The 23,654-nt window shown below is 37.8% G+C and overlaps 1 protein-coding gene across 1 annotated transcript in view; it reads left to right on the top strand.

Moving 5' to 3' along the window:
- The first annotated feature begins 19,187 nt into the window (after positions 1-19,187).
- LOC137399716 (two pore calcium channel protein 1-like) overlaps positions 19,188-23,654 on the top strand; it is a 56,689-nt gene continuing 52,222 nt past the window's right edge. Inside the window, exons 1-2 of the mRNA XM_068085924.1 lie at positions 19,188-19,347; positions 19,678-19,801. Of these exons, the coding sequence (XP_067942025.1) occupies positions 19,202-19,347; positions 19,678-19,801 (270 nt within the window). The 5' untranslated portion in view covers positions 19,188-19,201. The remainder of the gene's footprint in view (positions 19,348-19,677; positions 19,802-23,654) is intronic.

Raw genomic sequence — 23,654 nt, 5'->3', positions numbered from 1 at the left:
CATCGCAGATTTTTAACTGATACTAGAGTATGTATGTACGTCAGCATTGATAATGTTATTATTACCGTTATCATTATTATTACGTGCATGAAAAAGAAGAAAACACACACGTACTGACGCACGCAACTCACCTGAAAAAGGTTTCCCGATCTCCTTCCCTCAACTCTTTAAAGAGTATGGTACTGGCCAAGCTGTTTCCTTTTTTTGAGTGAACCACGTATCCAAAATGCATGTTTCCTGGGCATTCTTCTGAGTGCGTTGATTTTACGGCGCATCCTTCTCCTGAGGTACAGCAAAAGTAGAAGCCTCCGCCTGCGTGTCACCATGATGTTTATATCGCGAAGAATTCTGTCTCCCATACGAAAGAGTAAATCGGAAATGACGAAAGCGAAAACGTTTAGCTGGAAAACCCCACATTTTCCTAAAAGCATGACGCCTACGCGCGCGCTATGGAAACACTGCATCGCACCCGACGCAATGCGTTGCGCACGATCATTACGCCGCGCACGATCATTGCGCTGTCATATGGAAACCAGGCTTTAATAGTAATACGTTCTTATTTTTCTGCTATTGCAGTGTTCAGTGGACTTTTGACAAAGAGCTCATAAAACTAACAACCAACTAACATCCATTAAGTCATTGTAACAAGCAAAACATAATCACAGTGCCTCAAGTGAAGACCTGACTGAGCGCAGACAGAAACAACTTAACGAATACTACAAGTCTTCATGCTCAAGCCGCACAGCTTGTCGTTGGGCGCAGCTTCTGGTTCAAGGTCATAGACCGCGACAAAGACCATTCTTTTAAAACTTACGTGAGGCTCAGGACAGCTTCTCAATAAATGCGGTCTCAGCTCAGCTCCCGCGCTATAGCCATAGAATCGCATTCATGATACACTTTTATGTACGGGGGTTTTGGCGACCTACTCGTTTATTTTTAAGGTTACAATTATGGAATACTTTAGACTAAAGAAGAATTTATTGCGCTAAGTCGAGATGAATTCGTGACACACGAGTGAGAGACAAGTGGTTGGGAGCGTGTTGATACCTGCTGACATCGAAGCAGAAACTATGGACCAAACTGAGTGCAAAACTCACCACATTAAACAAATTGCAGCAAACCACAGGCGTTCAGTTATTTTACATCGTTAGCAGCAGCAAGACTGAACTCATTAATTTGATACAACAATGTCCACTAGTCACTGTGCTAAACCTTTACGAAAAACCTACAGTGTAGCCTACAAGCTTAATCTAGTGAAGGAGGTGGACCAAGGTGCTAAATTGGATGAAGTGGCTAGAAGAAATGGTATTGATAGGAGAATGTTGCAGAGATGGAGAGCTAATAAGACAGCTTTGAGGAACTTGGCCCAAACAACAAATGGTGCCAAGCTAACAGAACTTCCATCACAGAATAGGGCATTATTGCTAGAAGCCTATCCATCTATGGAGTCAGCTCTCAAGACTTGGATTTTAGAGCAGAGAGAAAAAGGGTGGATACATTAAATAACATTTCTCATACATTAGGCAGAATCAATCGATTGTGGTCTGTGGTTGCCAATCAAATGCGCACAATGAGATTGGGATTAGATAGTCATGACTGCTTGAGCAAGGCATTATTGATAATTAATTATCTATGGTAAAAAAATGAAAACAGTGATGATCCATTGATGAAATAACTTTTTAATCTGATAATCAAAATTCATTTATGTTATTTCTCTCTATGCCTCCCTGTTGATACTATCGATGAAGTCGGACCCACTAGTATGGTGACGAGACCACAGGGAGACCTTCTCTTATTTGGCTCAGCAAACCCAAAAATACTTGAGCATCCAGGCTATGTCAGTGTCATCAGAGCGGGTATTTGTTGCGACAAGAAACATTGTAGCTAACCAACGTAATTGTAATTGTTTAAAGTCAGCCAAAGTAAACATGCTGTGTTTTCTCGTTGCCAATCTCTAACTGATTGTTCATGTTATAAGTAACTCAGAATTTACAACTAACACTTCATTACTTACATTGTAGCCATTTTTTTGTAACTTTTGGCGCTTTTGTAGATTGTGATGGTTTTTATCTTTAGGCTAGTTTCTGATGACTGAATATGTGCTGTGTGGGATATTCAAAGGGTCATATAGTCGTGTATTTTCATATTTTTTGGGCTTACTATTCCTGTCTCAGTCAGCTATTCGAATGTTTATCCAGTTTTTACTACTCATAGACGGAGATTACAATCATACCATATTGTTGGTAGTACAAGTTTCAGTGAACATTATTACAGGTGTATTTATTATGTAAAAATAATATAACTTCCTTTTTCAATCAACATATATGATCTTCACTGAATTCTAGCAGACTTTCAGGGTGTGACAAGAGTGGCTAGCAACATGTTCATCCATTGGTAATCAAAAGTGAATAGTTTTCTACATTAGCATTAGGCAATAACAAAACCAGTGAAATAACATAATACAGCATTACTTGTATCAACCACCCCCTCTCCACTTACATAACAAATAGAGATAGTTTATTTCATTTAACCTCATCTCACGCTTAAATGACACATGTCATATATGTCTATAATTTAGTGGACACTGGTAACGAATGGTTGATAAATCTGTGATGATCTCATGATTATATGCGATCATCTCTTTAGAAAGAATTTGTAAATGTATGTTTAATGGTACTAATGTGTTATCCATCAGAGTATATACGGTTAATGTATCATCTGTATGCAGCTTGTTTTTGTTGTTGTAGGTGACAATGCATATCTGCATGACGGAAATAATCCAGCATGGCAGATACCATACCAGAGCCATCGCATGCAAGGTATCATCATAGCAAACGAAAATTAGGCAAAGAAAAGTATCGAATGCCATATCTACGCTCGTGGCCTTCCAGAACTCTCGTTTGCTGCTGAAATTATTGTCCATGAAAATGACAATGCAACGAGTTTACATTACTCACATATAAAAGACATTCTAGAAGCACCTGCATGTAACTACTACATGTGAAAAAGGGACACAAACTGACAGTTTTGTATCTACCATTGAGGTAGCAACTCAAACAGATCTGGCATTTGATATATTGAAAAAATTGAAAATGACAATAAGGCATGTCTCTTAGAGCAGTGGGTTCCCAACCAAAAGGTAATTCCTTTTTGGTGGGAATTTTAAACATACAGGGGAGAACAGAGAGGTGTCTGACTTTTCAGATTTTTTCTTTCTATTCTGTAGTGTAAGTCCAAGTGCCTTCATTTAACAATTTCCACTTTCCATCATAAGAAATACTAGTCATCTGCCATGTTAGGATGTTCAGCTACGTCCAGGCATGAATGCTTTGCTTATAGTATGATGTTCAGTAGCGCTGCATTCTTATTGGCTGCTTGTACCAAGTAATAGTAGATACTAGTAACAGTAATTACTCAACAGTCAACAGGATAGCTGCAGTATAGCATATTCTGCTTTTCATCAAGTCAGTATATTATGTGCATTCGTGTATGTGGGAGTGTGGAGTGTGTAAAATTGTTCAAACGACAACTTTCATTTTAAAATATGGCTCAAATATTGAACTAATAATAACTTTCATTACAGAATGAGTACTAGCAAAAAACGAAAATATGATGTGAGCTTAATTCAATATGGATTTTAATGTTTAGATAGCAACGGTGAAAAAAGCCACGATGTGTGTTATGCATGAAAGTATTGAGCAATAATTCAATGCAACCTAACAAATTGAAGCAGGATATCTCCTCAGTACATTCTCAACATACAGAAAAGGATCAAAACTTCTTTGAGCAACATGGAAAACAGCTTGAGCAGATGAGGCTAGACACGAGTGGGACTTTTCAGGAATCAAACTCCAAACTACTGGAGGTCTCGTACAAGGTAGCATCTGAAATTGCTAGTCAGAAAGCCACATACCATCGAAGGAGATCTAATAAAGCCATGTACACTGATTGCGGGGGAACTTATATTGGGGAATGAAGCTGAGAAGAAGCTGGCTACAGTGCCTTTATCTAATAACATGGTGCAGAGAAGGATTAGCAACATGACCAATGACATTAAAGATCAGGGTGTCTAGCAGATAAAGTCATCTCTATTTGGGCTCTTTGCTACTCAGCTGGATGAGTCAACTGATGTAGCTTCTTGCCCACAGCTAACGGTGTATGCGCGCGATGTAAAAAATGAAGAAATAAAAGAGAAATGAATTTCTGGTTGTGTACCTCTGGAAGCCACAAACAAAGCTAAAGCCATTTTAGATGTTGTCGCCAACTTTTTTGATGAAGTAAATCTAAAACGAGAAGATGTCATTGGCTGTTGTACAGATGGGGCATCAGTTATGCTAGGTACAAGATCAGGCTTTCAAGCCCTTGTAAAAAGTGTCACTTAATGTAAAGAGCACTTACTGTATGATGCACCGGCAGTTAGAACCCTTCCTTTATCACTCTCCGTTGTATTACAGGAGATCATTGAATTAGTTAACTACCTAAAGAGCAATGCACTGCACACAAGGCTATCTGAGGCACTTTGCAACGACCTGGATGCTAGGCACCAAATTCTTTAATATCACACAAATGTTCGCTGGTCATCAAGAGGTTACGTCACGGATCGAGTTTTCAGCCTCCGAAATGAACTTGTTGTTATTGTTGATATTGTTTACCAAGCTACGAGGAAATGAGTTCCCATAGAAAGCTCACAGACAACTGGATTATTCAGGTCGCATATCTAGCGGATATTTATGAGCAGTTTAATCGACTAAAGCTTAAGATGTAGGGTTCTAATATTGACATGATCAGAATTATCAATCAGCTGAATGCTTTTCAAGCAAAGCTGATGAGTTGGAAAAGGAAAGTCTTTTTTGGAAATGTTGCAATGTTTGAAAGCTTAAACAACTTGCTGAACAGTGGCAACCTTGCTCTTCCTGCCAGAATTCAGAATGAGATTGCAGAACATTTGGAACACCTTCCCAGAGTTCAAAAGATATTTCCCTGAGATACCCAACAAAGACATGGATCTGACCATCAATCCATTACAGGGTGAAGTCAACGTCGTACTAGATGACTGTCAGGATGAGTTTCTGGAGTTTAAATTTGACTCGGCTGCAAAACTTTCATTCGTAACAATGTCAATTGACAACTTTTGGCCAACAACGACCACGTCCTATCCTAAGGTAGCGAAAAATGCCGTAAACAACCTGCTGCCATTTGTGACTACATATGTGTGAGTCAGGCTTCTCAACATTACGTAGCATTGAGTCTAAAGCTCGTAATCAATTGATGACACAAGATGATCTGCACTGTGCTCTGTCCGAAACAAAGCCTCGGATTGAAGTACTGTGCGGAAGGGCAGCAACAGAAATCTCATTAACTATCCTAAGGGAGCGACAATTGCTCTGCTAAAATTGCTGTCATTTGTGACCAAACATACAGGTGAGTCCGGCTTCTTAACATTACTTACCGTTACGTCTAAACCTTGGGATCAATTGATGGTACAAGATGATCTGCACTGTGCCCTTTCCAAAACAAATCCTTGTACTGAAGTACTGTGCCTAAATGAGCAGCAACAGAAATCTCAATAATTACATAGCTACATATTGTATGAAAATATTTTGTTGTGCTTGTACATGTACAATGAAGACTGATTATAATTTGTATTGGCTGTTATTAGTCATGTATTACTTGTGGGGAAGAATTCAAACTTCTGAACAGGTCTAGGGGGAACAGAGTAAAAAAGGTTGGGAAGCCTGTTACATGCAAGCATACATTTCCAAGAAAAGGTCTTTATAGTTTTTCTACTTTTGATAAAAATGATAAAAAGGTAGTTTTTTATACAGTACTGCATGATTATGAAACTATAAAAGTAGTATTTGATTTATTTTAAAAACAGTTGAGTAATTTGTTAAAATGCTTTTTGAAAAGAAATCAATTTATGTTATGCCTGATTAAGCTCAGATTAAATAATTGTTTTCAAGATTTAGCATACCGACTTGATATATCACTCTCGGCTGTTCAAATATGCTTTCATCCTGTCCTCGATCTTTTGTATGTTAGACTAAGTTTTTTGTGTGAAATAGTCCGAAAGAGAACGTTTAAGAGTATCAATGCCCAGGTCATTCAGAAAATATTTTGCTAAGAACGGTGTTGTAATTTTAGATTGTTTCGAATTGAAAATTGAAAAACCCAGTGCTTCTCTCAGCAAAGTGTATGCATACTCGAACTATAAGCATTATTATTCCGTAAAATATTTGATTGGTATAGCCCCACAGGGCCCATCACTTTTATTTCTACTGGTTCGGATGGGTGCATGTTGATAAACACAACTGAAAAACTCAGAATTTTGGAAAATCTTTTGCCAGGTAATGTAGTGATGGTTGATCGAGGATTTACATTTGAGGAAGGTGTAAGCCTTTGTTAAGCTGAATTAGCCATTCTGGCTAATACCAAAAGCAAATCCCAGCTACACCAAATGAATGTAGAAGGGTTCCGTAAAAATGCTAATGTTCGCATTCATGTCGAAAGAGTCATCGGTCTTGTATGCCTGAAATTTGGCATTATAGATGGACCAATACTAATAGACTTCTTAAAGCTTATAGATGGGGAAAAACTGTTTCGACTATTGATAAGAATGTACGTGTCTGCTGTTTCCTCACCAAACTGAGTCCATCAGTGGTCCCATTTGATTAGTGCTCAGATATATGATTTAAACACGTTTTACGAGATATGTAGGTTTCAAACAGTTCAAATATCTCTTTCCTACATTATGTCGTGATATCTTGCATATCGATCAATAAATATGTACGCAATATTCGCGATTACATGATACACTGACGCTGTTTTTTGATGTTGTCATACTTTATAAACACAAAAGGCACCAAATTAAACTTAGCACAACTGTACGACAAGATCAGAACGAATCAGCATCCATCAGAGCCGTGGTTACATATGAAACTCTTTTACACTGTATTTTATGCGCTCGTATACACTAGAGTTGGCAGAGATGCCATAAAAATATGTCATAATTTCAGATCAGCTAAAGTTGACCCGATTTTGGCATTAGAGTTGGTGCAGATATGGGTGTTAAGTATTTGAATCGGCCAATCTTTTCTTAAAAAATCTGAAAGTTCAGATACTTTTTACAGATCAACTATTTAGCAGAACACAGTATTTTAGCTTGCTACACCAATAAAGATCATCAGCTGCAAGTTCCTTACTCTTTCCTAATGAATTCCGGGCTTACCACACTATTTATTTCATGTCTATAGTCTGATCAACATCAACACAGCTGAGGAACTTTTTGCTTTAGTCAGGACGTGATCATAGTGTGGTATTTTCCAATTACAGCGATAAGATTTATTACGGCCAATCACAAGGAAGATAACAGAGAAAGGAAACAAAAAGCAGTGTAATATTTCTATTTACTATATTACGAAAGTTATTTAAACAGACGATGCATGAAGTTATCTATCTCTCTCTTGATCCTGACGATATATTGCTTGTTTTTTTTGGATTGCTCTCGTTTGGTTGTGAATGTAATTTGTTGCTTTCTTTTATTATATTTATTTCCATATCAACTTTTGAAGTTTGTCTAAATAATTATGGTCCTCAATCATTTGTGACAAGTGAGCCCCTCTTCAGTATGACTGGCTACAATGATAGTGATAAAAAAGAGACTTTTCACTGAGAGAACTGAATCACTAACAGTGATTAAAAAAAACTTTGATTTAATCTCCATTTAACAAAAGGTTAAATTGAGTTTGTTCAGTTCCATCCACTTTGAGTAGTCTTTGAAGTAGGTTCTCCGGTGAACTACAGTGGTAATGTAATCTTTGAAGTGCACAACTTCAGCAACGACACCAGCCAGCCATGTTCTTGAAACGCTTGGGCTGTTATACCCTATCGAAATTCAACATCTACATACACTTATTGAGGAGTATGCGTTGGGCATAACTTGATCTGCTTTTATTTTTATCATCGAGTATTTTAAACACCAGCTTGATGCGTATGATAATTATTTGATTCCTACTAAGTTATTTCAGCTTGACTACCACAAGTGACAGTCAGAGAGATAAGCACTGGTAATTAATTGCCTCATCTACAAATGCATTGAAGATGGCACAATTTTCTCGCAATGAGAGATTTATAATTACCATTTCTTATGCATCTGAGCACCAAGGCCATTCAATTGGTGAAGTAAACAAAACTATTAAAAAATCACATTGTGAATGCATCACTGTTGATAATAAAACACTAATTGACATATATTCGAATGGGCTACAGGTTGTGAAGTTTTGGATATGTCACTGTCTATTGTGTTCTTTCTTTGTGATGGTTGCTCTTAGTGGTTGCCTAATAAATTATACTGTCTCACATATATGGAACCCTAAACCCCACATTTAAATGTGCCAGCAACACACTGAATAGTATCGTCTAAATGCCTGGTCAAATTTTATCTACAAATGTAAAAGCCCATATGCTGTCGTTAATTTATAAAATATCAATCAATATGCAATTGACTCTTTAGCATTTAGGACATCTACCAACAGATAGGTGAGCGCAAGACCGAGTGACATATAGTCAACAAGCTGTGTGTGACTCAAACAAAATTGGTTGCAAGGCATCTAGCAGGCATTGTGAAAACTAATTTGTTTCATGGTAACTAGTGGCCACAATCTAATAGAAGGTTCCATCTATCAGTTGAATATTTAAAGAACTGCATAGATCGTGTTAGCTGTTAACCAGTATATAATCCAACACTTGATCAATACTTTTCATATCTTTTTGTAGGATTAAATAAAATATTTACTAATATGTAATGCTAATGCCATCAGTTTTCTAGCACATATCAATATAATATAGTGAGAGTCATAACTCCGCCGGTCGAAATCTAGTTGCAAGACAAAGTGCTTCAATTTCATAGTGATGGCCAGAATGCTATAGATAAGCTTGACTTGACTTCAAGGGAAAGAATTCATTAGTATGCATATTTTATTTCAGTGACTATCTCAAAACTTTTCAGCATTTATTCTGATGACCGAGACACCAAACAAATGATCAATCAAAGGCAAACAATCGATGATGTCTCCGAAAATACACAGATAATGGAAAAAAGCTGATGCTCGTGCGTCAGACCAGAGATCAACAACTTCTGAACAAATATAGCAACGAGATCTGTTTACTTGACGCTAGCCACAAAACTACACACTATTGATTATCATGACGGTAAAAACTAACATGAATTATCAAAATATAGCGAGTTTTGAAGTCATCGAAGAGACTGATGAAGCTATCAAAGAGGCAATAGCTGTAGTCAAGACTTGAAATCAGTCCTGGCAGCCAAACTCATTGATGGTAGACTGCTGTGCTGCTGAAATATCAGCAAATCATATATGAAATATATTCCTTGGTAATCACTTTTCAGTTTTGTTATTTTACGCTGCATTGACTGAACGATATCATACTCTTAAAACAAACTGTTACATGAGAAAAAACATCTAAACGGATAGTGCTGAGGGTTCTATTTTTTAGCTATAAAGACATGAAGCTGTCGGCTTAATTCTGTTAACTCTGGGTGGGTTGAAGTTGTTGCGGATATACACATATTTGGACTGGCTGATGACCATGAAAAAACCCTCGATCAAATATTAACAAAATTTAATAACCATTTCAGATCTAATGTTCTAATTGAGCGCCATGAATTCAGATCGGCTATACAAGAACCAGATGAGTCAATAGATGTTTATTTAGTTAAAAATACTGGGTTAATTTGGGATTACAGCCTTGCAGAAAACTTTTTCAGCAAATACCTGAGGGATCAATAAATGTATAGCTGTTAACATGAATGGTTAAGAGAAGCTGTTCAAGAATGCAGAGTTGACTTTTGATCAAGCGAAAGCTGATGCTCGAGCTCGTAAAGATGCCCATGAACAAATGATGATATTCGAACAACCAGCATGTGTAGCCTTGACAAACAATGTTAGAACGCATATAACAGATGTGGATGTGTCTTGCACCTGGCTAACAAATGTCTATTTAAGAAAGCCCAGGCTATATGTGTAAGAAAAGGGCACATAAAACTATGCGTAATATAAAGGACCAGAAGATCAAGCAGTGGGGGGAATGTTAGAGTTGTCGACAGTGTAGCAAATCCATGAAATTATAAGCCCGATAGTGATGATGGTGGAACCAATTTGGTAAATTAACATCAGAGGTAGTGAACACTGCAACTGAAGCAAAAATGAGCTCACCTATAACTGCAACTTGTGTCGTCAATGATGTCAATTTGTCAATGGAAGTTGATACTGGATGCACTATGACACTTATTCTTGATTTTGTATACGACTGCAAATTTAGGCATGTCACTTTATAACCCTCCAATATGAAATTTTATAGTTTTACAGGTGAATCTGTAGATTGTAAAGGAAGGATGTGGAGAGAGGTGCAATGTGGAGATTAGTTGGGAAGCTTATGGTTGTATGTGTCACTTGTGTAGGGTATGTTCTTCTGGGACGAGACTGGATGTAGTGACTTCCTGTGGACTGGTATCGGATTCTGCACAATGGAGGAATTGGAAAGCCGAGTGGTGGAGTGGATCCTTAACTGGATGAGGTGTTGGCTTATCACACCTGAGTTGTTTCAGCCTCGTTTAGGAATGTTGAAAAACATTACTGCTAAATAATACTAGAAAAAAAAGGTGTAAACCGATCAGAAAAAAGCTTATAGAATACCACTCGCATTGAAAGAACCAGCTGAGTCAGAGATAAACAGGCTAGTTAAAGAAGATATAATAGAACCTATAGAATGTCGTGAATAAACCTCATGGATAGTAAGCATAGTGTAAAAAAATGGTAGCATTAGATTATGTGAAAATTTCAAGCCCACTGTTAACCGGTGTTTACAAGGGTTGTTCCCCCAAAATACACAGATGATATTTTATTTAAATTAGTTGTTAGTAAATTTTTTACAATTCTGTACTTATCAGCGACATATAATGAAATGAGAGTAGATAAGGCATGGCAACTTACTGACAATTGTTATGTTGAAAGGGTAGTTGTGGTTAAAACGGCAAACTTTTCCGATAAAAACAGCTCCAGCTATTTAGCAGCATGCGATGAAGAAGGTGTTGAATGGGTTATGTGGAGAACAGGTTTATTATGATGATATACTTGTAACAGAAACTTCTGAACTAGAGAATAGTAATTTAGATATGGTGATGGGCAGGTGAACAAAATTGGGCCAACTGAACAAACAAAAGTGTAAATTCATGATACCATCGGTACAATATCTGAGCCATATTATTGATTAAGTAAGGGTAAAACCTGTTCCTAGCAAAGTTGAGAGCATCATTAATGCAAGAGTACCACTGGCTGAAAAAAGTTAAAATCTGACTTAGGAATATTGAGTTTTTATAGAAAATTCATTGCGAACTGTTCAGAAGTCATAAAGCCTCTGACTGATTTAATGAGGAAAGATAAGAGATGGTACGCTCGGGGGTTGATTGCTCAAAAAGTAATCGAAAAATCAACAAGTTTGTTAAAGTCTTTTGAGTTTTTGGTTCATTTTGATTATAACAAACCTTTAGTGCCTGTGACTCTTTCAAACAAGGTATGACAGCCAAATTGTCACATAAATTGGGAAATGGACAAAATCAACCTATCCAGTTTGATAGGCGTGTCTTTCTCTCACTAGTTTTTTCATCATAGTGACGCTGAACACTTGCTTCAAGAGAATCCCGATGTAAACACGACATAACACTAAAATACTATTCCAAGTGAATGAGAATATGCAAAGTGAAATCTGCAAAGTGAACGAGAGTGGTACTTGTTTGCCTACAAATATGGCGGCGTTTCCAAGAACCAGCGCATGTGCGCACGAATTGATGACATCAACAAAATGAAGGATTATTGAACGTTGCAGGCTGAGCAAACTCAGAATAAGGATCACAAATTTGAAAAGAAAAGAGTCTATATACAGGACTCATGGAAACTTAACTGCCTTGCTAAAGCCAACATTGCTAAGCAAATAGTTATAGCTAGCTTTGAGGTACCACACCAACAACAAATTCATAACGCAGATGGCAATCATAATTTTTGAACGGGTCCAATGTATTTCATCGACACTTCATGTCACAGGGCTGTCCTTGCTTGATTACCAAGGATTATGTTCAACACTTCTTTTTGAGCTTTATACCATGTCTTTATTACATCCCATCTTCAGTATCTGAAATAACCATGGACGCTGTTGTGTCCTTTTGTTCAGTTCCATCCAATTTGAATAGTTTTTGAAGAAGGTTCTCTGGTGAACTACAGTGGTAATGTAATGAGCAGCAATAACCCAGCAACAACCCCAGCCAGCCATTTTCTTGAAATGCTTGGGCTGTTATAACCTATTGAAATTCGACATCGACATCAACTTATCAAGGAGTATGTGTTGGGCATAATTTGATCTGTTTTTACTTTTATCATCGAATATTTTACACCAGCTTGATGTGTATGATTTGATTTCTACCAATTCGATTCATCTTGACTACATGAGTGGCATTCAGAGAGATAAGGACTAGTAATTAATTGCCTCATCTACAAATGCAATGAAGATGGCACAATGTTTTCTCAGGGAGAGATTTATAATTACCATTACTTATGCATCTGAGCACCAAGGCCATTCAATTGGTGAAGTAAACAAAACTATTAAAAAATCGCATTGTGAATGCATCACTGTTGATAATAAAACACTAATTGGCATATATCCGAATGGGCTACAAGTTGTGAAGTTTTGGATATGTCACTGTCTATTGTGTTCTTTCTTTGTGAAGGTTGCTCTTAGTGGTTGCCTAATAAATTATACTGTCTCACATACATGGAACCCTGAGCCCTACATTTAAATGTGCTAGTCAACAAGCTGTATGTGACTCAAACCAAATTGGTTGCAAGGCATCTAGCAGATATTGTCGAAACCAGCTTTTGTTTCATTCATGGTAATTAGCGACCAAAATCTAATAGAGGGTTCCATCCATCAGCCGAAAATTTAAAGAACTGTATAGATCGTTTTACAGCTGTTAACCAGTAAGTTATACAGATATACCTGATCAATACTTTTCATATCTTTTTGTAGAATTAAATAAAATATTAATATGTAATGCCTATGCCATAAGTTTTCTATCACATATCAATATAATATAGTGAGATTCATAACTCACCCCTCGAAATCCAGCCGCAAGACAAAGTGCTTCAATTTCATAATGATGACCAGATTGCTATAGATAAGCTTGACTAACTTAAAAGGAAGGAATTCAAGAATATGCAAGTTATATTTCGGTGATGATCTCAAGGGGACTTTTCAGTACCCACTCTGATGACCAAGACACCAAACAAATGATCAATCAATAGCAAACAATCGATGGTGTCTCCAAAAATACACAGATAATGAAGAAAAGTTGATGCTCGTGCATCAGACCAGAGATCGATAACTTCTGAACAAATATGGCAACGAGATCTGTTTACTTGACGCTATCCACAAAACTACACACTATTGAATATCATGGTGGTAAAAGCTAACGTGAATTGCCAAAATATAGCGAGTTTTGTAGTCATTGAAAAGACTGATGAAGCAATCAAAAAGGCAATAGCCGTAGTCAACTCTTGGAATCAGCCCTGGCAGCCAGGCATTGATAGACTGCCGTGTGGCTGATATATCAGCCACCCGCACAATATTCCCTGGTAATCACTTTTCAGAGTTTTGTTATTTTGTGCTGCATTGACTGAATGATCTCATACTATTAAAACATAAACTGTTACGTGAGAAAAAAACATCTAAACAGGCAGTGCTAAGTGTGCTATTTTCAACCCATTGTAGCCCTATGTTACATCCTTGATACACCATCATAATTATTTTTTAAACTCATAATAAAACGATTTCATTGGGTTTGGAAAACTAATAACCCAAAGTTACACATGTGTAACAATAAATAATAAGATTTGATTGGCTGCTGAAGCATCATGTGATCATCGTGAGATTTTCAAGATGGCCACCTCTATCATTTTCCGATGAGTTCAAAACAAGGACTAAAATTTCTTCCTACAAAGATATTAGATTAGATGAGTAATTAATTTTTTGTTCACTTCTTTTTACACGTTTTTCTGGTCATGATGTTGAGTGTTTATGTTATCAAAAATAAAACTTTGTAAAAAATATTAGTTTTAAAACTACCTGTTACACCGGTGTAACATTGGGCTTGAAAGACTATGCTTCTTGATATTTATGATTATTATTCGCTATGCAGTCAAGGTATGACAGAGCCTTGGGCTTACCATTATATTCACTAGAATGCATAAACTGTTCTGTCAGCCACCATACATTCTCAATTATAGTGAAAAATGGCCTCTGTAAGTGGCAGTGGTAGCAACCAGCGAGCCAGGCGAGTATGTGTGCAGAATATAATAGACATGATCAGCTGTGATGACAGCAATGCCGATGATATCCAGGAAACCGATAGCAATGCTAATGAAGACTGGTTGACTCCAAAAATCCAACCGGTAAAATACAATTGAACACATTCAAGACCATGTGTGTTGTTTATGTGTAATCAGACTGTGTGTACACATGCATGGGTAGTTTTGAATGGCTTATTCAATTTTACACTTTTTGTTGCTTGCAGCTCGAGGAATGTGACAGCTATGAGGTCGATGAACCTGCATAAGCTGATATCGATGAGCCGTCGGCCAACTTAGTACCTAATTGACCTAATGGATCTTGATGGAGGAAAAAGGACTTTACCTCCATAGACACTGCTTTTCTAGAAGAGCTTTCACCGCCAGCAGATATGTAAATCAAATCACCTCTCCAAAACTTTTGTAGGTTTGTTACTAACGGCAGACTGGAACGTGTCACCAATCACACAAATAAGTACAGGATGCAAGTCTGGAAAATCCCTAAACACTTGTAAAAAAGAAAAAGGACCAATCAACATTTATTTTTTAATGAGCCTGGTTCAAATGAGTGGAATTAGGCAATATTGGGAGCTGGACACCGTATATGAACCAGCGTGTTCTATCTTGGCAAGGAATGAATTTCAGGCCCTACTACAAGATCTTCGTATTGTTGACAATACCACTGTGACAGAAGAACAGAAAATTGATAATTGTGGAAGGTTGCACCATGGTTAGATGCAGTGAGGGAGAAGTTTATAACCATTACTCCAAAAAACCCAATTCCATTGACGAGATGGTTGTGTCTTACCGTGGTAAAACAAGCCCAATACGTCAATACATACGTAATAAACCTCACAAGTGGGGCTTTAAAATCTGGGCTTGTGCTGGCATGAACGGCATTCTCTATGACTTTGACATGTATACCAGAGGTGATAGCCAAAGAACCGAGCTGGGACAGGGGGACATCGTCTTGAAGCTCAGGTATGCTCTACAGCAAAATTATCAAAATAAAATTTATGCTGACAACTCATTCACTAGTCTTCCTCAAATCAGAAAGTTGAAGGAACAATGGATGTATTACGTAATGTAATGCATTATCGGTACGGTGCCATCAAACCGACTTCGTGGGTGCAAACTGAAAGATGAAAAAGCACTAAAAAAACTAGGTCGTGGTAGCTATGATCTGGAGCTATGAACCGTTTTCTGGAGTATCACACTAAATAATGGTCTCCAAATGGCCCAAAGGTTTGGCAAGTGATGTTATACATTCAGTAGGCCTACATTTGGCAACAACTTATGTTTGTTATATTTTACACTTTTGTTTGATTTTTTGTAAATAAAAGCAATCGTGACCCCGAAGCCTAATGTTACATATCTGTTACACGCTGCCGATTGCATTTTAATAGTGGGTGAACCAAATTTTTTTTAGCCAAACTGACGATTCTCGGTTTTGAATTCAAAAGGAAATAATTTAAGTTCATGTTTATTAGCATTTGGGTTCTAAAGGGTTAAAGCTAGCATGACATTAAGCTGTCGGCTTAATTCTATTGACTCTAAGCGGGGTCGGAGTTGTTACGGATATACAACACAGTTGGACTGGCTGATGACCATGAAGAAACCCTCGCTGAAATATTACCAAAGTTTAATAAGCACTTCAGATTTAGAGCTAACGTTCTAATTGAACGCCATACGTTCAGATCATCTATACAAGAACCAGGAGTCAATAGATGTTTACTTAGTTAGAAACACTAGGTTACTTTGGGATTGCCGCCCTGCAAAAAATTTTCTCAGCAAATACCTGAGGGATCAATAAGTGTATAGCTGTTAACATGAATGGTTAAGAGAGAAGCTGTTCGAGAATTCAGAGTTGACTTTTGATCAAGTGAAAGCTGATGCTCGGAGCTCGTAAAGATGCCCATGAACAAATGATATTCAAACAAACAAGTAAAATTTGTAGCAATGATAGACGATATGAAGACAAAGGTCGACAGTGTGAGACAGGTGCAAAACTCCACAGCTCGCACAAAAGCATGTTACAGATTTGGATGTGTCTCTCACCTGGCTAAGAAATGTCCATTTAAGAAAGCTCAAGCTATTTGTGTGAGAAAGGGCACATAAAACCTATGGGTAGTAGAATGAGCAGAAGATCAAGCAGCGGGGGAATTAGAGAGTTGTCGACAGTGTGAAAAATCTATGAAATTATAAGCCAGACAGTGATGATGGCGGAACCAATTTGGTAAATTAACATCAGAGGTAGTGAACACTGCAACTGAAGCAAAAAGGAGCTCACTTATAACTGCAACTTGTGTTGTTAGTGGTGTTAATCTGTTGATGGAAGTTGATACTGGCTGCTCTATGACACATGTATTCTTGATTTTGTATACGATTGCAAATCTAGACGGTTTTTTACAGGCTTCCAATAAGAAATTTTATAGTTTTACAGGTGAATCTGCAGCATGTAAAGGAAGGATGTAGGCAGAGGTACAATGCGGAGATTGGTTGGGAGGCTTATGGTTGTAAGTGTCACTGGTGTAAGATGTGTTATTCTGGGACGAGACTAAGTGCAGTGACTTCCTGTGGACTGGTATCAGATTCTGCACAACGGAGGAATTGGCAAGCCGAGTGGTGGAGTGGATCTTTAACTGGATGAGGTGTTGGCTTATCACACTGAGTTGTTTTAGCCTGGTTTAGGAATGTTGAAAAACATTACTGCTAAACTATACATGAAAAAAGGTGTAAGCCAATCAGTGAAAAGCTTATAGAATACCCCTCGCATTGAAAGAACCAGCTGAAAAAGAGATAGACAGGCTAGTTGAAGAAGATGTAATGAAACCTATAAAATGTCATGAATGGGCATCATGGATAGTAACGATAGTGTAGGAAAATGGTAGCATAAAAGTGTGAGCACACTAAAGGCGAATTGAGTGAAGCTGTTGCGGGTAAGGCGTCAAACGAATGTCACCTCAAAGCACACTTGGTGCGATATCATTTGCGTCTATCAGAGCGAATTCATGGCCTAGATACTGTACTAGACTTCAGTGAAGCACAGATGAAACCTTGTTTTGCTGCGTGCCACCACTTTCTGGTGAGAACTGCAAAGATGAAAGAGCTAGCTGCTATTGCATTTGGCTTGTTTATATAGAAAAGGAAAAAGTGAAGAAAAGAAATTACTGGGTGCATCCAACGTTATTGGGAAGATTTACTGAGGCTGCTTGGACTGTATTAATGAAAGAATTTTGTGGAAAATACACCAAAAAAACATATAAGATTGTATGAGAGTTGCTGTAGAGTCATTTGATCATATACTAGGGATAATAAGGGCACACATTGATAAACAAGACACCAAGGTTAGAAAAGCCATTTCATCAGAGACTTAAGAAAGGCTGAAAACCTAATCATTCAAGTGACTCAGCAGGAATACCTTTCAGCTGAACTAAATGCAATCAGCAGTGGGAACGCTGTGTCAAAAGGCAGTACTCATCGTCAACTGAACGCATTCATAAACAGAGATGGTCGGCTAGTAAATGGCGCCAACAACATCAATAAGATATCAAAAAAATTTAGAAGAAATCTCCTTTTCGATGCAACATCACGACTAGAGGAGATCACACATAAATGTTGTTACGTCTATTAACGAGAACGATCGCTCCATGATGCTGAAATACAAGATCCGATTTATTGAACGACTAATAAGGCAATTACGGTAAGCGTTTTATCCGACCTTCTATCTTCATAGAGCATTTATTAGCGATGAAATCTAAACCTGTTCTAATCCTGAATCTAAGAGTTTAGAGTAGACAAAGCCGTCATCGCTGGTTAGACATGGCGGCGGAAATGCCACGCCTCCAGAGGATTACATTTTACTGAGACACCAACTTTCACCTTCTAAAAACTCACTTGAAACAGTAGCAAGGGTTACTCAAACATCACAATATTATTCTTTTAGTTTTTGCATTTTTAGTAATTTTTGTATATTAAAAGTTTTTTCCTAAATGTTAAAAAAAACTTGAAAATTGTATATCAAATAGTTGGTGAAATCCGTTTTTTGAATGATAACTAATTTTTTTTATTACAATTAAAGTTTAAACTTATTTGTTAGTTTAGACTAATATAAAAATTTTCTAATCAATATTAATTTTTTAGCTTTAGTTGTATGCTTTAAAACGTGTAAAGAAATGCAGCTCAATGCAAGTGTATGCAAATTTTTTGAACGCACGCCGCCACTGAAAGTGAAGCTTTATATAAAACGATGTTTACACGATTGTCTGTACTTTTCTATGTTCTACTCAGTTCTAAACGTAGACCAGTTTAACAGCGAGCACGTGAAATAGCTTTTTCTCAACTCTTTTTGGGAGGCGTGACCGCCTGCGTAAGCATTTAGATGCCACCCGCAATGTTCGGCGCGTTCTCGTTAGAACCCAAAGTTGCTTTACTTTTTCGATTAGATATTTTAAGATTTAGACAGGGTATTAATTTCAATAAAGACGTACGTACTAAATAAATTTTTTTGACGTAACGAAGATTTTTGAAGCACTTTATAAGCTTGCAAATTTCTCTGAACTTGCTACAACATTATATTGTACTCTTTTTAGGTTTGTTGTGTCTATCAAAATGTATCATATAAGTTTTTTTTTCAACACAATCCCTTAAATTTATTATAACGTCAGAGTTGTGTTGTAAATTTGTCGATTTATAAGACATTGTGAATCGATTGCTAATGGTTATAGAAAAAAGCTAGGCTCAATTTTGCTTGTCGAAGTTAAATCCCAAGGCTGAAGCAAGCTATCATGGGGGATAAACTTCCTACCCAAGATAACAAGTTGGTAGTGGAAGTTGAAATGAATCTCAAAGCTATTGACTCATCATCAGGGAATGGTGCCACTTTATCTGAGACCCCACGGATTGACTTCCTTAACAACTCTGTGCCAACAAGGTGAGATATATTTACCTAGAAATATTATTTTTTGTCTATTTATAAAACGGTGCTCTCGGCGGCTGTTTAGTCAGTAATGATATATAGGGGCTCACAGTTTGGCCTTTTTTTGGGCTGTAATACTTAATTACCACTATAATACTCTATCACTAGTTTAAATATTATAGATGTGTCTTGTGTCGTATGCGTGAATACATCAAATACCTACTCTACTCATTTCATTTAATGCAATTTTTATTGAAGTTTGTGAATCAATTTGCAGAGCACTTTAGTCTCTAGAATTGTTTAAGCCTATCATCAGTATTTATTAGTGTTGTTACTCGTTCTCAGCCAATCCAACTCAACAGCATCGCCATCTACAAGTCCATCAATAGAAATACTTCCCGCTGATTCAATCGATGATGTATTTGGCTCATCTATAGTATCTGATGGGGGTGTCTATGTGGATTCAGAGGTATGTCTTATAAGCAATCAAATTTGGAGGAACGTTTTAAATTGAAACGTTCAAGAGAAACGATCAAATTTGTTTTGTGTGGGAATTTGTTTTGTTTATTGCTGTCATGAATACTTCTCTATGTTTATGATAGGCCAATGTTATAAAAAATGATGCACATCTATGATAAACACTGATGTTGTGCACATTATTCATGTCTCATGTTATTAGTATCATGACCATTGCTGCGTCATGGGCTGGCAGGTTGCTATGGTTAGTAGTATGTAAAGTAGCTGACCTGGCTCAGAATTTTCGCCCTGACAATTTTTGTCTAAAGATGTCTAAAAATCCTAGAATTTTCGAAAGTTTTCAAAATCAGCAATGATTTTGAAAAATGGAGAATATTAAAAATTCAAAAATAAAATGGAGAGAGTTAGAAACAGGCACGGCTGTCACCTAGGTGACACGCGACTGCAGGACCTTTCGGTGCTGATCACGCTTGCTTTTTGCACCTGTTTATTATACAAAATTCTTTAAACCTCTGATTGTCTATTTATTAGACGCTTGACTGAACATTAGGTCATTTGATGTAGGCTTAAATCAATAATCATATAATAAATGGCGAGAAGTTTAAAGTTAGATGCAAAACTCCTACAAATCGAAAACCACAACAATATGAACAAAGATGAGCTGGAGGAAGCTGTAGAAAATGCATGGGAAAGGATTGAAGTTGAAAAATTGGACATTGAAGGTTATGATAATTTAGATGATGATGAAAAATGGTTGGTAAAAAAAGAACGTGTAATTGAATGGGTACATAATGGGTTATGGTTAGATAAATATGCAGATTTAGAATTGCGAGATTGGCTGCGAACAGAACTGAGGCAATCGTATTTTGAAAAGTATAATGCAACTGAATGTCCATTGTGCAAGCAACAAATTGATGCTTAAAGATTTTTGTACCCATTGCCTGTAGGATTATAATGACTAGTCATTATAATCCCTAGTAACAAAAATCTGTTTATTAGTTGTTAGATGCGCAAAGTGAATATCCTTCCTGTGCATAGCACTTGCAAGTATATAGCGCTTGAATGATTTTGTGATATGACAGGTGTATGCTGTGCTTAGTTTGATGTAGGGTTAAAGAAAACTGTATAATAAATAACAATGCCAATTACAATCAGAGGAAAAACATACGGAGCTTCACACGCTGTGATGCGCAAGATTAGTGAAATACCAAAGGAGATACCGCATATGTGTTTAAGCAAAGAATCAAAACCAACAAGGTTTGGCACATATATAGTCAGTGTAATTAATATGGATACTGAGGAAAAATACAAAGTTTATATGCCAGAATATGCAGCTGATAGTGCTCTACCAGATAGGGAGTTTGTCTACTGCGGGCTTGTAAAGAAAACCGATGGTAGTGGGCACTCATATCACTGCATAGAATGGCTAGAGTAAATTTGAATTTAAAACATTTTACTAAGAAAAATAGTGCGACTGACAATCATTTTTAAAGTCTGTTGACTTTAAAAATTATCTTTAAAGCTTTTCTATAAAATCCGTCAACCGACTTTGAAATCCGTCGGCATAAAATAAAATCCGTCGACATAAATAAATAAAATCCGTCAACCAATTTTAAAATCCGTCGACATAAAATAAAATCCGTCGACATAAAATAAAAACCGTCAACCGATTTTGCAAAATCCGTCGACATAAAATAAAATCCGTCGACATAAAATAAATGGACAAGCTAAAGAAACTATATTATTCGCCGTCTGGCTATCAGCGTGGTAAGACAGCTGCTAGGAAGCTGCATGAAAAAATCCCTGAGTTGAAACGAAGTCAAATTCAAAACTGGCTTGACCGTCAACCCATCTACCAGATTTACAAGGCAAAGCCAAAGCGTATAAAATTTCCCCACTACAGCCAAGACAAACCAAACCATACTCACCAAATTGATCTGCTGAGCCTTCCCACTGACAAGGGGTACAAGTACGCGCTCACAGTGGTGGACATCGCTTCTAGGTACAAAGAGGCGGAGCCACTCAAAAAGAAAACAGCGGCTGATACGGTTGAGGCTATTAAATGTATATATAATAGGTCACCACTGGAATATCCAAAAGAAATAATGTCTGACAAGGGGCGTGAGTTTATGGGAACTTTCACAGAGCTGATGAACGAGAAAGGCATAAAAATATCTAGAAGCCTTAATAAGAAAAAGGTAGTGTTTGTAGAGCGTTTTAATAGAACGTTGTCTGAAAGGTTGTTTGCTCACCGGTACGCTGAGGAAATTAAAACTGATAAGACCAACCGAGAGTGGGTAAAGAGGTTGCCGAGTGTAGTGGCTGCGATAAATGATGAAGAAACTAGTATGATAAATATGAAACCGGTGGATGCTATAAAACTTGACAGTGTAACACAACCCGAGTATGACGAGGTCACTGAAGACTTGCCGATAGACTCATTGGTGCGGTATTTGTACAAACCCGGAGAATAGCACAATGACACGCGGTACAGAGCCACTGATGCCATTTGGTCGGTAAACGTATACACCATAGATGAGATTCGTTCAGCTGAGAATCAACCATCCGTGTACACGCTCCAAGGCATTGATGATCGAACGTTTACTGCAGAGCAGCTGCAAGTTGTACCACCCGATACAGAGGAATTAGATATACAATAAATGACGGAAAAAATATATCCCAAACTGCCGACAGCGCCTCCGGATGGAGGTTTTGAGCGGTACAACAGAGTGCGCGACATTCGCAATGAGCTGCAGGTTCTGAGAGACAATCGGAATGGTTATTACAAGAAATACAGCAAGGCGGTAAGTGGTCTACAGAATGCTCAAATAACTCTATCGTCACTGGCCGCCGTGGAATCGACAGCTGGTATCGCTACATCCCTTACTATAGTAGGGCTGCCCATTAGTGTGGTACTAACGGGTCTAGGTGTTGCGTCAGGTCTGATGGCTGCGGTACTGACACCCATAGCGAAGCACTGCGCCAAGAAAAAGGTCAAGCATGCCAAGAAGCACGCCATTCTGTGCACTGGCATATCTGTGCTAAACAAAAAGATCTCACGCGTGCTGGATGATAACTTTATTAATGACACGGAGTTTGAGGACATTGTGAATGAATACAATGCCGTACGTCGCGAGCTCGAGTCTTTTGACGTTGACAAAATAAGAGCGGAGGCTAAAGAAGAGCTAACTCAGCAGCTGCTTCAGCGTATGCCTGGCGCAAAAGAAGCTGCACAGTAAACCTCGCAAAATTTTATACTCGCGAGTATAAAATTTTTATTTAAATACGTTTGCGGGCAGTCCGGCGTCCTGTAGTTTCTTCAGAACAAAGCTAGCCGCTGCAATTTCTGCGGACAACATGCCAAGACTCTTGACCTTCATTTCGACGGTTCTGTCCTTGAAACCCAGTTCCTTAACCGCTTTTCTAGTGACTACTAACCCTGTAGCTAACAAAGCGCCTTGGTACAGCGCGTTACCAATATCCTTGAGAGTGTTGTTCATCTGCGCCATTTATTATACTAGAATATTCTCGCTTTTACAGTGGGCGTTGGTGTAGGCTTTGGTGTGGGAGTTGGTGTAGGCGTTAGTGCTAGTGGCTTTGTGTACCATTGCCAACCTATCAACAGTAGAGCTATACCGAGACCGACGGTTGTCCATGCGTGTTCAGTTTCTTTGGGATGTTCAGTTTCTTCGGGATGTTCAGTTTCCTGGGTTATCGCGGAGAGCTCATCGTTAATGTCACTCAGAGGTTCTAGAGGAGTCTGCATCGGCGTCATCCTCTTGGGGTTTTTCTTGACCGTTGTCATTTATTTCTAGAGAATTTCCTACCCACTTGTAGTCGATGTG

This window comes from Watersipora subatra, chromosome 7 (assembly GCF_963576615.1).
Source record: "Watersipora subatra chromosome 7, tzWatSuba1.1, whole genome shotgun sequence".
NCBI lineage: Eukaryota > Metazoa > Bryozoa > Gymnolaemata > Cheilostomatida > Watersiporidae > Watersipora > Watersipora subatra.
Note: the sequence above shows the minus strand (reverse complement) of the source record. Positions and strands in the feature narration are given on the sequence as shown.